We start from the raw sequence: 16126 nt of genomic DNA, 5'->3' as shown, positions 1-16126 counted from the left end.
GGTGGCGTTCACAGCCCGTAATACATTAAGGCAAAGCAGCGATGTCTAAGCCTTCTATGGTTCTGAAACTGCTGCTGGAATGAGATTTTCTCCCTGTCCTCTCTCCAAACACAGGCGAATCCCATACACTGTGTGTTTAGCACTTCAGAAGAATTAGTCCTTCCTCTGTCCAACAATCTACAGGCATCAGGATGCCAAAGCGTTCAGTGCGTCTGGATGGTGCAGCTCTGTGGACACCAAAGGACCCCAGGATGCTGTCGAGGCTCGAGGAAGGTAACACAGCAGGGCCAAAGGGGCTCGTGGACTGGACTGGGCACCCAGAGAGAGGACAGAAGGGGCAAGAGAGGATGCAGGGGGCAAGAGGAGGAAAGGGCTGTCAGGTGCACACCTTCCCCTGGCATCCCGTCTCCTCCCCGAGGCTGCCCTGTCTAGCCCTCCCCACGGTCTGAAGGTAGCACTTGGTGGCACCCACCCCTTCCCTCTCTCCACTACCTGCAGGAGCTGCAGAGCAGACAACAAACCTCGGCTCTGCCCATATGGATGGCTGCACCCATGATCCTAGTGAAGTGTGAGCCTGCCCTCCTGAGAGAGGTCCCCGGGGTCCCAGGCCCAGCCGCCACTCCAGGAAACCCACCTGGACGGCTGCACCCATACCCTGGACAGCCTCGGTAAGTCAGGGCAGGGGCCGGAACTGCACAGCCCTGCTCCGGAAAAGGGACGCTCTGTAAAGAAGCCTGTCCTGTGCTCAGCACACCACAGGGCTCAGCACTGGGCACTTGGCCTCGCCGCCCACCACCGAAGCCAAGGATTTATACGCTCGCTCAGCCACACGTTGGGCAGCAAAGATCCAGGGGAGGCCTGGGAGGGGCGACGCAGGCTGCTGGGGGGACTGCCCTGTCTGTTTCTTGACTGCGTGCTGGTCACACTGGTGTGTTGAGTTTGTGAGGACTCACTAAGTGGAACACGTACGAGGTGTGCTTCGCCCCATTTGTTACATGTCAACTGAAAACACGCCCAGCCTCTGAACCCTGATGGGCTCCCGAGTCTCTGGCCACTGCCTGACGCTGGAGCCGGGTGGCCGGGGTACTCACCTGCGGCAGCCCGTCCTCCCGCCTCCGGCTCTGGCTTGGGCGGTTGATGAAGGACCGCGTGGAGACTTTGTAGTGGTTCAGCAGGCAGACGATGACCACCACCATCACCGTGACCACCACGACGATGATGATGATTTGGGCGAACTCCAGCTCCGCTGCCACGGAAGAGGACAGTGGTTAGCCGCCTGGCCCTCCAACCCCAACCCATTCTCCAGGCACCGCCACCGCCCCAGCCTCTCACACACATCTGGTCCTCAGGCCCGCAGGACACAGAAACGACTGTCCCACTTTAGCGAAGGAGACACCATGGCACAGTTGGGAGGCTGTGCAAACCTGCTGTGGGGATCGAGGAGCCTGGGCCATCCCCCACCACAGGGGGCTGAGAAAGCCTCCCCAAACTGAAGTTATTTCTCCAGTGTCACTGCTCTAGGAAAGTTAAACCCGTCTTTATGGTTGAGTGGAGTTTCTCAAGGCAATTCCCCTAGGGAGCCATACTTAAAAGGAAAAATCAACGTTGTCCCCGTCCCTCCAAGGCTGTGGCTATGCAGGTGAGTTAGGAAACACATCTGCATTGCTTCCAGGCCTGCAGGCACAGCGCTTCAGGAGTGGTCAGGTCTGCCCTGGGTTTCTGACACCACCACTCCAAAGATTCCCTAAATGCTATTGACACACACTTCACACGTGAGTCCAGCAACACAGAGCGCCTTCCAGTCACAGCACACTGGGCCGGCAGCTGGAAGCAGGTGAGCCAGATCCCTGTTTTGGGAGAGGAAGCAGGTCGAGGGCTCCCGGGCGGCCTGGAGCCACTTTCTGCCCCCGCTCTCCCAGCCCATGGCTCTGCTGCCTGCCTCACTCCTCGTCCCCCACGCTGGAAGGAAGTGACTGTCCGTGCAGTGATGTAAATTCAGAGCAAGGGGCTCGGGGATGCTATGAGGAAAACAGTGCAGGAATCTGGGGGTGGTGTGGTGGACAAAAGGCAGGAGGAAGAGGAGAGAACGCCATCAACTGTGCTGCCCTGGGCTCACAGCATACACGCACACACATGCATGCACATACATGTGCTGCAGCAGGGCTCAGGCCCCGGCCGGTGGGGAGGCATATCTGGCAGCGTATCCGCTCAGACGTGGGGCGATGCAGGCAGAGATCAGGTAGTGCTTCCCCAGTAGCTACAACTGTGTGCATCTGCTGGTCACACCCTGGGAACCGAGGGTGAGGCTGGACGAGGGGTTCTCTGGATCGCCCCATGTCCTACCCTTCAGTACTGCCCTCCGCTTCCACCCTGAGACCCCCACACCCTAGGGACTGAGGGTGGGAGTGGAGGGCAGTGGGGCCCTGGGGCCTACAGGAGAGGGGCTGGCGCCTTGAGAATGGAGAGCAGAGTGTGTGGGAGGCTGCTGGCTGAGCTGTGCACAGAGAGCAGATGGACCTGCCAAGTGCCCCTTGCCCCCGCAGGCAGGGAGAGGCCAGGCTGGTGGGAACATCACCCTTCCCTGTGGACATGGACAGAGCCATGCTCAGAGTCTCAGAGGCCATGCTCTGAGCAGCTCCTGAGGCTGGCAGTCAGTGAGGCCTGCTGGACCCGCCCCAGCCAAGGGGGTGCTGTTGCTCTGGGGTTCCCTGCGGCCTGTCAGCTAAGTGATGGGGGCTCTAGGGGCCTGGTGCCCAGCCCAGCCTTGGGGTTTGAGTGTCCACTTCCTATGCGGAGGAAGTGTCCATCGGAACGGCCACACTTACATGCATCCCCCCTGCCACCCCAACACACACGCAAAAAGTCTCCCCGGGGCTTATCAACAATTTTCATGCTGGGGGCTTTCTGGAAAAGACTGAAATTGTGCCGAGTCTTCAAGCAGGTGCTTGGGCCCTTTGCAATTGGGTTCCAATAGAAACGTGACCTTATTTCTGCTCACAGGCCATGGGAAGTATGACATGCTTGTTTACCTAGGAACAGTCTTCGACTCTGCCCCTGCCCATAACCTTCCTGTGTCTGGACATTCTGGCCTTGACCCTGTGTTTCTCAGGACCCTACCCCAACACACCATGTGACGTCTCCCAGGCTGAGTCTGGAGCCCCTACTTTGCCGCTCCTGACACGGGAGGCAGCTAAGTGGCTTCACTGGTACAAGGTGAATTGATGAGCGACTCAGCACCCCCAGGCTGAGAGACGGGGCTGGGATGTGTGGCCCCGGTTGGCTCTGCCCAGCTGCATGTGTGTGCTCTCTGTGAGGACAGCCACTGCCAACAGGATAAGGCCTGCACTGGCTGCAGAGTGCCCGAGTGTGCCTCCAGCAGCCCTGAGGGTCTGTGCAGGGGTCAGCCACCAGCCCAAGGCGATCGCCCAGGGACAAGCATGAAAGGAAGCAGAGAGATTCCGCTCAGGACAAAGGCAGTGAACACAGTGATGAGGGCTGAACCCCGAAGTCGAAGACGGTGTTCCTAGGTAAACAAGCATGTCATACTTCCCATGGCCCATGAGAAGAAACGAGCTCACATTTCTATTGTGACCCGAATAATGCCTTCTTTAACCAACTCTTATTTTTATTTTGTAGTTAAATAGCAGAGTATTCACAAATTAAAGCATGCCCTAGGATTTCTGAATGTTTTCTTGTTTTTTTTTTTTTTTTTTGAGACAGTCTCGCTCTGTTGCCCAGGCTGGAGTGCAGTGGCCAGATCTCAGCTCACTGCAAGCTCCGCCTCCTGGGTTCACGCCATTCTCCTGCCTCAGCCTCCTGAGTAGCTGGGACTACAGGCGCCCGCCACCTCGCCCGGCTAATTTTTCGTATTTTTAGTAGAGACGGGGTTTCACTGTAGTCTCGATCTCCTGACCTTGTGATCCACCCGCCTCGGCCTCCCAAAGTGCTGGGATTACAGGCGTGAGCCACCGCGCCCAGCTGAATGTTTTCTTTTCAAGAGAACTTCACTGTTTTATGGACATGGATATAGAGGAAAATCACGGTGACAGGGACGGATCAGCACAAAGTCGTGCAACGAGTCAACTCTTCTCTTGGAGGGCACCTTTCCAGGTCATCTGTTCTTGACTAGGGAAAGCTATGCAGATACGCATTTGCAGCAAAGCAAATCAAATTATGTTTTCACAAGTCTCCGGGCATTTTTTACATATTTGTGTTTCATTTGAAAAGGATTTTTATTATAAAAATAATGAAAACTTCTTGAAAATTTAAATCACATAGAAGGAAACAGTGCAGTGTAAAGTCTCCCTTCCCAACCCACAGCGCCCCTGACTCCACCAAGCCTTACTCTGTCCCTGGGGAAAGCCCAGGCCTCCGTTGCATCATGTGTGTGTGTTTGCTACGAAATGAAGGCTTTCCTCTTTTCAGTTATTGGAATCGATGTGCAAATATCTTGTTTGCGTCTTTTCACTTAACACATCACAGACCTGTTTAAACAAGAACACACGTGCACTGGCCTCGCTCTGTGGCAGCTGTCTGTTACGGAGTACAAACATACTGGAATTTGCCTTCTCCAGCTGGTGACTGTTCAGGTGGCTTGCTTTTTTCTTTTTTCTCTTATAACCACAAAATTGCATGTGTATATGTGCAAGTGTGTGGTTGGCACACGTTTGTCAGCATACTTAAAGACTCCCAAAAGTGACATTTCTGGGCCCAGGGCATAATCACTTGTAATCCTCATGGCTACTGAGAACCTGCCTTTTGTAAAGGCTGCATTAGTTTAGGCTATCCCAGTAAGAAGGCATGTTCCCCGTGCCCTCATTCACCCTGGAGACTCACCCTTTTAATTGGTGACAATCTGATGGGCAAAAATATCTATCTCATTTTAATTTGTATTTCTCCAATTACTGGTAATTTCAGATCTTTCCCTATGGTTATGGCAATTTGTGTTTCTCTTTTTCATAATCATATTAGTGTATTTATAGTTTTCTCATTTATTTCTTATGTATTTATGTGAAATCTTTACATATTATGGTTACACATCTTTGTCTGTTACGTGTTGCAACTATTTCCCCTAGCCAGTCATTTCTTTAAACTTCACCATGAGCTTCTCTATAGATGCTATAAAATTTTATGCCATCAAATACTTTCTTTTTCCTTTATGGCTTCTAAACTTCCTGTTTGATTGGGAAGGTTCTCTTTTATATTCTAAACATATTTTTTTCCTAAGATTTTTGGAGTTTGTATTTTATGTTAGATCTTTATTTGCTCTGGATTTTATTCCTCTTTTGGTCCGACACAGCACATGGAACATGTGATATTGACTGAAAGGTGTGCATTTTCTGAGCTAATGTCTGATTTAAAAATTCAGGCAAGGATGAGAAAGATCTCAGTTGTATGAAACAGTGCATGGAATCACTCTCCGTAAAAATAAACTCCAGGCCAGGTGTGCCTGGAATCTCAGCACTTTGGGAGACCAAGGCGGGGAAATTGTTTAAGGCCAGGAGTTCAAGATCAGCCTGGGCAATAGAGCGAAACTCTGTCTCTTAAAAAAAAAAAAAAAAAAAAAAAAAAAGTAAAGCCCTCACCACCTTTCTTTTTAAGGGGACTGCCTTCTTATAGACCTGCCACACACATGGGCACTGCCCTGCCCTGCTGGGACATCTGCGCCATGCTGTTGCCCCGAGGCCGATTCAAATATGAGTCATGCCCAGCCGTGGCAGGTACGTCTACAGTACACGGAGGAGCGGTGGCCTGGGGGTTCATGGGCACCCTAGTGGCATGGTGCCTAGGGCAGGTCAAGGTTGTGGGCATACTCAGAGGCTGTGGGAGCAGGAACACTGTGCCCAGGAGCCTGCGAACAAAATCAAGTGGCCCTGAGGGGTGCCCTGGGGTGGCGGCAGCCTGATGAGGGCCTGAGCCACAAGGGCACTCACTCCTGGGCACAAGAGGCAGCTCTTCCTGCAGGCACCAAAGACCCAGGGACACCTGGGTCCCAGAGCCCACCATCCTCACAGCCTGGTCATCTCACTGCAGCAGCCTGGTCCCTGGCTGCAGGCGAGGGTGGCCCGTGGTGCTCCTGAAGCCCTCCCCTGAGGGTGTCAGGGCCTAGTGCAGGGCCCACACGTGCAGCAGAGCCTTGCTCTGGGAACTCTGGGCAAAACCCATAAGTGGAAACAGACCCCCTTCTCGCCTTTAAGTCACGGGAGCCAGAACACTAGCAACCGGAAAAGATGAGCATCGTACTCTCTTCAGGAACAGAAAGCCTCCCCAGGCAGGGCCCAGGAGATCCTCAGAGTGAAAACTGCAGTCAACGGGTTCTTGGAAATGTGTGTAAGGATTCCCAGACCCTGAGCCCTGCACTGAGATGCTCTCTCCCTCCATGACCCTCTTCAAGCTCACGAGGGGTGTGTGGCAACCCCCCAACACCTGTCCTCCCACACCCTCTCAGTCATTTTAAACAGGAGAATTCCACTAAACACCCACAGCCTGTTTTCACGTGGCAGGGCAGGGGGTGGCTGTGGTGCGTGGAGCCCAGCATCCACAGAAAGGAAAGATGCCTGGGGTTTGGGTTTTGTTTTTAGGGGTGGGGAAGGAGTCGGCTGGAAAGGGGAGGCTAAGAAGAGAATGAATTCTGGAAGAACTGCTAAAACAGAAAGTTTGGAAAAATAAAACCCGCAGGAATAGTAGCATTCTTAGAAAATTAATCGGATGCTTTGGGGCTTCCAAGATGCTATGCGCCTAACACGGATTCTGGCACGGACGACGGGTCGAGTTTCCTTGTTCAATAGCAACGGATGTCCACAGAAGAGGGCCAGAAAGGAGGGCACGCAAGGAAAGAGGTTGAGGCCAAAGTCAAATGTTCACATCCCCCTTCTACGGCGCTGTAGTTCATGACGCTGGGACAGATGAGTCACTGCAATGGAAATACCGGATACTTTTTAATACCTGTAGCCTAAAACTTACAGGAAGGCATCTTAACACCTTCTTTTATTATTGCACAGCAGTGACAGTGACGACAGTGATGATGGCATCTCTCTATTTTTATGGAAACCTCTCCAGGAAATCCCAAGCTGCACACTGGAGAATTACGGGAACAGAAGCAGCGGTGTGAAGTCTGTCGGTCTCTCCCCTGGTTCAATGAGAGCTGAACTGAATCATACTAGAGGCATGAGTGTCTGCGCTATTTTTAAAGAGCTCTGGGGAAGTGCGGCTGTCCCACCTTAGGCTCCTCATGTAACATGCATTTCTATTTGTGGGATGGTTAACACTCCTCATGTAACACGCATTTCTATTTGTCGGATGGTTAACACTCCTCATGTAACACGCATTTCTATTTGTGGGATGGTTAACACCATCTTCCATTTGGTCTCTCTTCCACCAATATATTATCCTTCACCGAAGTCCTATTTCTACAGTTTAATTATTGTTAAGCTCCAGATGTGTAACGTATGCCCTCAAAGACCCTATCATGGGGCAGGGGGCACGGTCTGGACCCCGCATGCGTTCCTCTCTTTCCCCAGGCCAAGTAAGCATCTTGGCAAGAATCCAGAAAACGTTCCACGCAGAACATTGCAATGTCGCAGAAACGGCCACCCCTTGGCCATGAAGCCCTCGCCCCACCCTGCGTGGTCACTCCCTACCCTACCAACCGCAGCACCCCACCTCACTCCCCTGCGTGCTGGCCTCTCCCGGAGCACCAAGCCCGGGGCTGGCTTGCCGCAGAGCCTCACCTCCAGGCAGCTGCTTCCCCTGCACACCCTCCTGCCCCGCTGCTGGGACATACACACACCGGCCCTCCCACATGTGGCTGGGTCTGCCTGGCTTCTGCAGTGAACTTGTTGCATTTCCTTCCTGTCTCTGTCCTCAGCAGAGACGGGTGTGGTGGTGAGATGACAGCGCTAGAGGTGTCTTACTCTTTATTTATGGCTCTGTGACACTTTCAAAGTGCTGAATGTTCCTAAAGGCTGGTAAATTATTTCCAAGATCCTCCAGAGACTGGGTGGCGGTGGTGGCAGGAAGACCGGTGGGGGCAGGAGTTGGAATCTACTTAGACTATAATTGCCTCAAGTTTGTGAACTGTTAGTACAAAAATACTCTTGGAGATTTTAATGGTTGAATGAAGATTCACACTCATTAAACAACACGGTTGAGGGGGAAAATTCAGCCTGTGTTACAAGAATGACTTCACAGCTTGAAGTACAGAAGCAAAACAATAAGAGCTGTCATCATCCTGATTACATGATATGTTTTGAATTTTATTTTCCCTGGAGGTGGGTTGGCTCCTCTACCGTATAGTACAACAAGTGGAACGGAAGGGAAAAAGCCACGCGACAGAAATACCCAGGTTTTGGTGTCACCTGCTGGCTTTACCTTCCTTCAGAAGCTCTTTCCTAAGCCCCGATGATGGGTTCACTACCTCTGGTGACTTCCTGTGCAGCTCGGAACCCAGTGGCAGCACTTACGACTGTCTTGGTGGTATCCATTCTCTGGTCTTCTTCCTCTATAGAGTGAGCCCTGGGTCAACGCCTTGTTCATCCACAGTGTCTCAGCAGGTAGTGTGTGCCTGGCGCGAAGTTGGCATTCCCCATTGAGAAGCTGGTGGAGAAGCCCTAAGAACAAAGGGACCCCAACAGCCTGACCTGCTTCAACAGCATCTGGCACAGACACGTGTTCTCCCAAACACTTCCCGACGCCTTCAGTGCCGCTGGAGTTTTGCTAAAGGTTTTCATATTTTGCAACAATTATTCAAAAAATTTTACTAGTCTAAGAGGGTGTGATCTGTCACTGAGAAAAGAGCCTCCTGGTTGCTCTGAGCGGCCTGTTTGTAGTCATGTATTTATGTCCAACATTTGCATGATAATAAAATGAGGAACCGGTCCCTATGATCTGCAGGTAGAGAGATGAACGTGGAAGACGGGTGTGGCCCAGGCACAGCTACCTGATACCGGCCCAAGGCCAGGTGCCCTGGACGGCACAGGCAGGCGGGCAGCCATCAGCAATGACCAGACGGACTAGGGAATCCCTCGAATGCAGACTCCATGAGCCCGTCCAGCTGGAGCGGCATCTCCTCGCTTTATGAAAGCCCAAGCATTCATCCACTACAATTACTTCTCACCACGCATTTTAGAACCTAGAGTTTCATGATCTCTTCAGAAAGAAATTTACCTAAATATGTTCCGATCAAAGATGACTGACAGGATTTTCTAAAAAATCAGCAGAGGAGTAAGAGCAATTATAAACCTTTTAAAAGTCTATCCCTCTGCCATGCTATAAATGGAAAAAAATACATACATAAGCCATAATTCCCCCTATAGGATTCATTTAAAATCCACCCTCACCTCCACCTCCACATTATTAATTTAGGAAAGTGCATCAGAAAAAAAAACACAGCTGCACATGGAATGGAACCTTCATTTCCACAGGGGAGAGAGCTGGCTTCGGAGGCTCTCATCCCACAGCCAGTCTGTCTGTCTCTCACTTTCTTTGGCTCTCTCTCTCTCTCTCTCTCTCTCTCAGAGTCACAGTTCTCCTTCCTAATAGCTGCTGTCACTAGGTGGATGACCTAAGAAAGTGTTCAATGAACCAGCCACATCCTGATAAACACCTTTTCTTTAAAATGCAGTTTTCAACTCCTGAAGGTCAAGAGAAAGGACCTATCAACAAGTAGCAGAATTTCCAGGGGAGGTCCCAGCCTCATAGACAGACATTTGAGAAAAACAAAACTCCAAAGCAACAAACTGTGTACTCGTGCGTAACACCTCCAACAGGAACAAACAAATTTCAGGCTGGAAAGAAGATGAAAAAGCCTGACACGCATCTTCCTAAAGGGAGTCTCACCCTGAAATGTTCTGAGTTGACAGACCCCTGTTAGGCAGAAACAAACTTCCTGAGGAAGAGCTTCTCCTCTTCTCAACTCTGTCCTCAGACCAAACTCCAGGAAGAACCACAGCAAACCCGAAATAGCATGCATCACCCATGGCAGTTCTTGGGAAATGTACCTTTTTTTAAGAACAGGTCTTTGAACTGAGCCTCCTTCAGTGTGCTGTTGTTCAGGTGGTCACTGGACATAATCAGGTCCTCTGCAAGTGGGAGTTCAACTGTGACGCAGCCCCCCACGTTCAAAGCATCCCTTCGGCTTCCGGCAATCTCCTCTCCAGGCAGCTCAGAGCTGCAGTTATAGCTGGCGTGGGGTGTGGGAGAGTGTGTGAGTGTGGAGGGGGGGTGTGTTTCTGTCTGCCTCGTTCACTCTCTCTCTACTGTATCAGCAGGGCCCACCCCAGGTGCTAGACTCAAATGCTGTGGCTCCGACCGCAGACTGTGGCTACCAATTATCAACTGCCATCAACAGAAACCAGAAGCTCTGCGGCAGGAAGCCGGCCGTGTCACCGAGCAGAGAGTAAGTCCAGGGTCTCCGATCCTGAGACCAGCTGTACGTCTAGGGCAGTGCTGTTTACAGCAACGTCTATCAGTGAGCAGTCTGCACGTCTCGGGTTTGGCCTGACACCTGGACGTGTCACACACACAGGCAAGCAGAACGCAGCTAGACGGCTCATCTTGTCTCACTGTGTTCGATAATCTTTTCAACAGGCAAATGTCAAACCAGTCCAGACAGAAAGGAGGAAATCTGCAAGTCTCACACAATACTCCTTCCCTTGATCTCTGCTGGAAGCTTTCAGAGCAGAAGGACCGGAGAGAGCGCTTACCAAGGCAGGACACGCGACAGGCGGGACACTCACGTTAGGCTCGCGTGCTTCTCCCCTGCAGATCCACTCCCAGAGCGTGCTCGCCCGGCTGGGAGCACCCACAGCGTCCCTCAGGCTGCGAGCCAGGCTGTGGGCTGTCCTCTCCTGGGGCTCCCTCTCCACATCCTCTAACTGATGGGAGCAGCTCCCAGCAGCTCTTGCCACAGAGCTCTGTACTGGCAGGGGTGAGGTCTAACCACAGCAGGAAACACTGCGTGCTCCTCTTCCTCCGGTACTCTCTTCCCTCTCGACTCTCCCATTCCTTCCCTCTCCCTCTGCCTCACATCATTATTCCCCATGTATCGTAGCACAGAAACACCAAAGAGGCTCCTTCAAAGTCAGGACACTCAGTGTTCCTAGGCAGTTTTAGTTTATAAGGATCAGAAATTAGAGAAAAGAATCCCAGGCAATTCGAACATGAAAGCAGACACATGTCTCAGGAGGGCGCTTTCTCCTGCTTCATTTTGTTCGAGCACAGTCTCTTTTCCCCGAGGTCTAAACAGTTTGTTTCATCTGAGTGTAAAACATCTCCGTGCGTTTGGATGCCCCCAGGCTGTGTGAAGAAAATTCAGGGCAGGCTGCGAGTCTGTCGCACTTTTCAGAGAAAATCACGGGGTGGCCGGCCGGCGCGGTGGAGAGGGCAGCCTGCCATGGTAACGCTGCAAATAACCCCCGCCACAAGCAGTGCCCGGAGCCCAGAATAGCCTTTGTTTTTCCTTATTTAGGGTAAATAGGAATGACATGTGGGCCATAACAATAGTTTTGGCTGTAGGAGGAGTTGTCAAAGCAAAACTAAACTCTGTTGGTTACTACCAGCGTTGGAAGCCAGGACAGTGACGTTAGCAGCCAGCCCTGCTGTCAGCTGGGGCACGTCACCTGGGGCATGACAGCAGGGACCGGGCCCTGATGTCACCGCAGGGTCCTCCAGGTGGCCAGAAGACCTCACTTTCTCATGCTCTCATTTTTGGGGGCAGCAGCAGAAAAGCAACAGAAGATCCACCCAGAAGAGTTTCCAGACGCTTCATGTAGATAAAAGGAAACCAGAGAATTTCACAAGGAAAGTGACCGTTTATTAATACACAGCCGCCGGGGAAATCCGGATGGTATGATTCTTCCTGAGCAATTTCCATATTAAAAATGAAACTCCCCTTCCTGTGCCAGACTTTCCCTGACTTCTCAGAGTCACCGCTGGCTGAAGGAAGAGGGAGTTGCCCTCAGGAAGAGGCAGCTTCAGAAAGAATTAGAAGCTGCGGTCACTTCAAGCCGCCCCTCCCTGGCTGCCAGCCCTCCTTGTCCCTGGAGCCCACGGCTCCTTGCCACCTGGGCCTGCACTTCCTAGTCAGGCTCAGTCACATGACAGGCTTGCCCTCAAGCCACGGCCTTAGTGAGGAGCGCTGTAGGCCACTGTACCTGTCTGTTTCTTAAAATTAGGGCTTTGTAGGGCAGCACGGTGGCTCAAGCCTGTAATCCCAGCACTTTGGGAGGTCAAGGTGGGCAGATCACCTGAGGTCAGGAGTTCAAGACCAGCCTGGTCAACATGGTGAAACCCCTTCTCTGCAAAAAATACAAAAATTAGCGAGGTGTGGTGGCGCATGCCTGTGATCCCAGCTACTCAGGAGGCTGAGGCAGGAGAATCGCTTGAACCTGGGAGGCGGAGGTTGCCGTAAGCCAAGATCGGGCCACTTCACTCCAGCCTGGGTGACAAAGTGAGACTCCATCTCAAAAACAAAAAACAAAAAACAAAAAAAAAACAAATTGGGCTTTGGTGAATTTCATGGAACTAGAAAAGTTCTTCTGTCCTTTGCTAATGGACATATTTACATTTTGAAATGGTTACAAATGCTTTGGGGTTTAACATGATGTAAAATGAATACTTCATATATAAAAAAAGAAAATTGACTTTTTTTTCATTTAACGGTCATAGGCTATTCCCTAGTGTTTCAACACACTGTGTTTGACTGGCTTCCCTGTCACTGGGCATCTTGGTCATGGAGCCAATCTTTTCTCTTCTCTTCTCTTCTTTCTTTTCTTTTCTTTTTGATGCAGTCTCACTGTGTTGCCCAGGCGGGAGTGCAGTGGCAAAATCTCTGATCGCTGCAACCTCTGCCTCTCGGGTTCAAGTGATTCTCCCACCTTAGCTTCCCGAGTAGCTGGGATTACAGGCATGTGCCAACATGCTGGGCTAATTTTTGTAATTTTTGTATTTTTAGTAGAGACGGGGTTTCACCATGTTGGCCAGGCTGTCCTGGAACTCCCAACCTCAAGTGACCCACCCGCTTCGGCCTTTCAGAGTCCTGGGATTATGGGTGTGGCCGCCGCACCCGGCCATGGAGCTCATCTTAACTAAGCTCCTGGTCCACTCACTTTAATGTTCTCACAGTTCAACCTGTTTAAAACCACTTGCAAAACTTTTGACTTTATGAATGCAAGTTTACTTTGAAAATGTTGCCCACACCTCACACACACGCACACGCACACGCACGCGCACACACACACGCACACACACATACTGAGTGCGCCTGTGGGTGTCTGGGGACATGGTATAGAGTCTATCTTGGGATGTGTGGCTTTAACACAGGCACGGGGCCTCTCCCAGCCCCTGCTGAGGGGCTGTCTGGGCGGATGCACTAAATCATGCTCTTAAGTTTTGCTTTTACTCCCTTTTCAGCACCACCTGAAGATGGTGCTTCGGAAAGGAAGTTCAGAGGTCAAGTCGTGACTCAGGGTTCACGCCCTGATACACAGCTCACCCTGGCTGCATGACAGAATGTGCATCACTGGGCATTTTAGCTGACGGCTGCCAATATTTCTTTTCCCTTCATTCAGAGAAAATGGCAGCACACACAGCAGAAGGCCATGGGAGAGAGAAGCCCGTGGAACACACAAATATGAAAGTGTAAAAACATTTGCATTCGGAACTCTCTTCTCTCTCATCATCTTTACATCGCATCCTTCCCATAAGCACTCTGATGGCTATCACTTCTAATATGAGTTTTGTGCAGTCACCAACAAGTCTCAGAGCTTAGGAGGCATCTGTGTGTGCAGTAGGGGCCTTGAAAATGGAGCAAGGCAGGGATGCCAAAGACACACACTTTCACAAGAGTTTGTCGGTAGCAACAAGGACTTGAGACTCTAACGACATCTCTTCAAGGTTTCCTCTATAAAGGTGTTCAGTTCATTAATCCATCTGACAAATATTACCCCGAGCTCTTACAGTCCTTAGGAGGAAGCGACCGGACCCTCAGTGAAGTCCTACAGATAAGTGTTTCTGTGTGGCAGAGTCGTCGCAGGTTCCATCTGCAGGTAGGTGCTTATTTAAGGAACCAAACGGGCTCTAAGGATCAGCTACCAGTTGAGACCTGCATAGGACAAGCTAAGGTGGCTGGAACCTTGCTGTCCTGAATGGCCAAAAAGAGGCAGCCTGGGCCAGGGATTTGACTGGAGGCGATCAGCTGAGATTTCAGCTCTCATTCAGCCACTCCAAGTATGGTAAGTTAGTAGCTCAGGGGCTACTCAGAGCTCATTAGCTTTAGAAAAATATTTCTGAGCAGTAAAGGGAGGCTCTGCTCTCCCAGAATCTGTATCTGTCATTTCTAAGCCCAGTTAGCATCTCACCCAGCCCCGGACCCAGCCCCAGCTCTCACCCCCAGGGCTTCTCGGTGTGCCCCGCTGCCTCCCCCTCCACAGCCTGCCCCGCTGTGAGTGCTTCACTCACAACAGAAATTCTCGCAGATAAAGATCACTTGAAGAATTAGAAATAGTGGTCACCATTCTAACTGGAGTGAGATGGTATATCATTGTGGTTTTGATTTGCATTTCTCTAAGGACCAGTGATGATAAGCTTTTTTTCTTTTCATAGGTTTGTTGGCTGCATAAATGTCTTCTTTTGAGACGTGTCTCATATCCTTCATCCACTTTTTGATGGGGTTGTTTTTTCTTTTACACTGTTGGTGGGAGTGTAAATTAGTTCAACCATTGTGGAAGACAGTGTGGCAATTCCTCAAGGATCTAGAACCAGAAATATCATTTGGCCCAGCAGTCCCATTACTGGGCATATACCCAAAGGATTATAAATCATTCTACTGTAAAGACACATACACACATGTTTATTGCAACATTATTTACAATAGCAAAGACTTGGAAAGAACCCAAACGCCCATCAATGACAGACTGGGTAAAGAAAATGTGGTACATATACACCATGGAATACTATGCAGCCATAAAAAAGAACGAGTTCATGTCCTTTGCATGGACATGGATGAAGCTGGAAACCATCATCCTCAGCAAACTAACACAGGAACAGAAAACCAAACACCACATGTTCTCACTCATAAGTGGGAGTTGAACAATGAGAACACATGGACACAGGGAGGGGAACATCACACAGTGGGGCCTCTTGGGGGCTGGGGAGAGCAAGGGGAGGAAGAGCAACAGGACAAATAACTAATGCATACAGGGCTTAAAACCTAGATGACGGGTTGACAGGTGCAGCAAACCACTATGGCACATGTATACCTATGTAACAAACCTGCACATTCAGCACATGCATCCCAGAACTTAAAGTAAAATAAAATAAGAAGAAAAAAAGAATTAGAAATACCTTTTCAATGGTTCTGCAGCTTAAAGTTAGCATTTGTAAACATTCATAAAGATTTACTGCTATGTGCAAGGCATTTTCAAGCACTATGTATCTCTTATCTTCACGCCAACCCTGTGAGGCACATTTTTCTTGTTACCACTTTACAGATGGGGAAACTGAGGCTCAGAGAGGGTGAGTCTTTTGTCCAAGGGCAAACTGCTGGTGAGAGGCCAGCTAGGAGTTGGAGCCGCGGCAGTCTGACTCTGACACTCCCAGCCAGCCACCCACGCTTTGTTTTGCTCATCGGCCAGCAAGCTCAGAATTAATCAGCCAACAGTCAACAAATGTAGCGACCACCGAAACTAACCAAAGGATGCCAGTGGACTGATGACGACTTACTTTGATTTTTTTTAGCTTGATTACCCAATGTTTTTGGGGCACTAAGGGGATGTGTTAACTTGCAAACCCACGTTAAAAGATTCTACATCTCCACATGTTGCCATGAGGCTCTTGGAGCCATTTTATTGTCTCATCTGCCTGTTAATGCAGCTCTTGTTAAGAATTGATGGCTCAGTCCATTACAAATTCCCATTCTTTGAGGTTTACGACGATGCTACAAAAGTTTGCTCTGAGATGAAATTTTCCACATAAAAATTAATCCCTGGAATTTGGCCTTTAGAAAACAAAACAGTACGTTTTAAGTCAGTTTGTTATGTTTAAAGTCATAAACAAGGATTTTAAAAGAACATAAACTTTATGTTCCCACAGACTCAAAACATGGAAATAGTGTGATATTTGTGGACAT

The 16126-nt window shown here is 50.3% G+C and overlaps 1 protein-coding gene across 14 annotated transcripts in view; it reads right to left on the bottom strand.

The window, feature by feature from the left end:
* The window catches only part of LDLRAD4 (low density lipoprotein receptor class A domain containing 4), a 432818-nt gene that overhangs the window by 28212 nt on the left and 388480 nt on the right, over positions 1-16126 (bottom strand). For 9 of the 14 annotated variants that reach the window (XR_004055631.1, XR_004055632.1, XM_030925766.1 and 6 more), the window contains one exon: positions 1092-1246. Coding sequence is in view for 12 of the 14 variants with exons in the window: in XM_030925766.1 (XP_030781626.1) it covers positions 1092-1246 (155 nt within the window). In the remaining 2 variants the exon portion in view is untranslated. Of the gene's footprint in view, positions 1-1091; positions 1247-2147; positions 2235-9998; positions 11297-16126 lie in introns of those variants that run through there. The other 5 variants (XM_010375537.2, XM_030925771.1, XM_030925772.1 and 2 more) reach the window with 5 other exon arrangements.

This window comes from Rhinopithecus roxellana, chromosome 21 (assembly GCF_007565055.1).
Source record: "Rhinopithecus roxellana isolate Shanxi Qingling chromosome 21, ASM756505v1, whole genome shotgun sequence".
In the NCBI taxonomy this organism is placed as follows: Eukaryota; Metazoa; Chordata; class Mammalia; order Primates; family Cercopithecidae; genus Rhinopithecus; species Rhinopithecus roxellana.
This window is presented reverse-complemented; position numbering and strand designations above follow the sequence as displayed.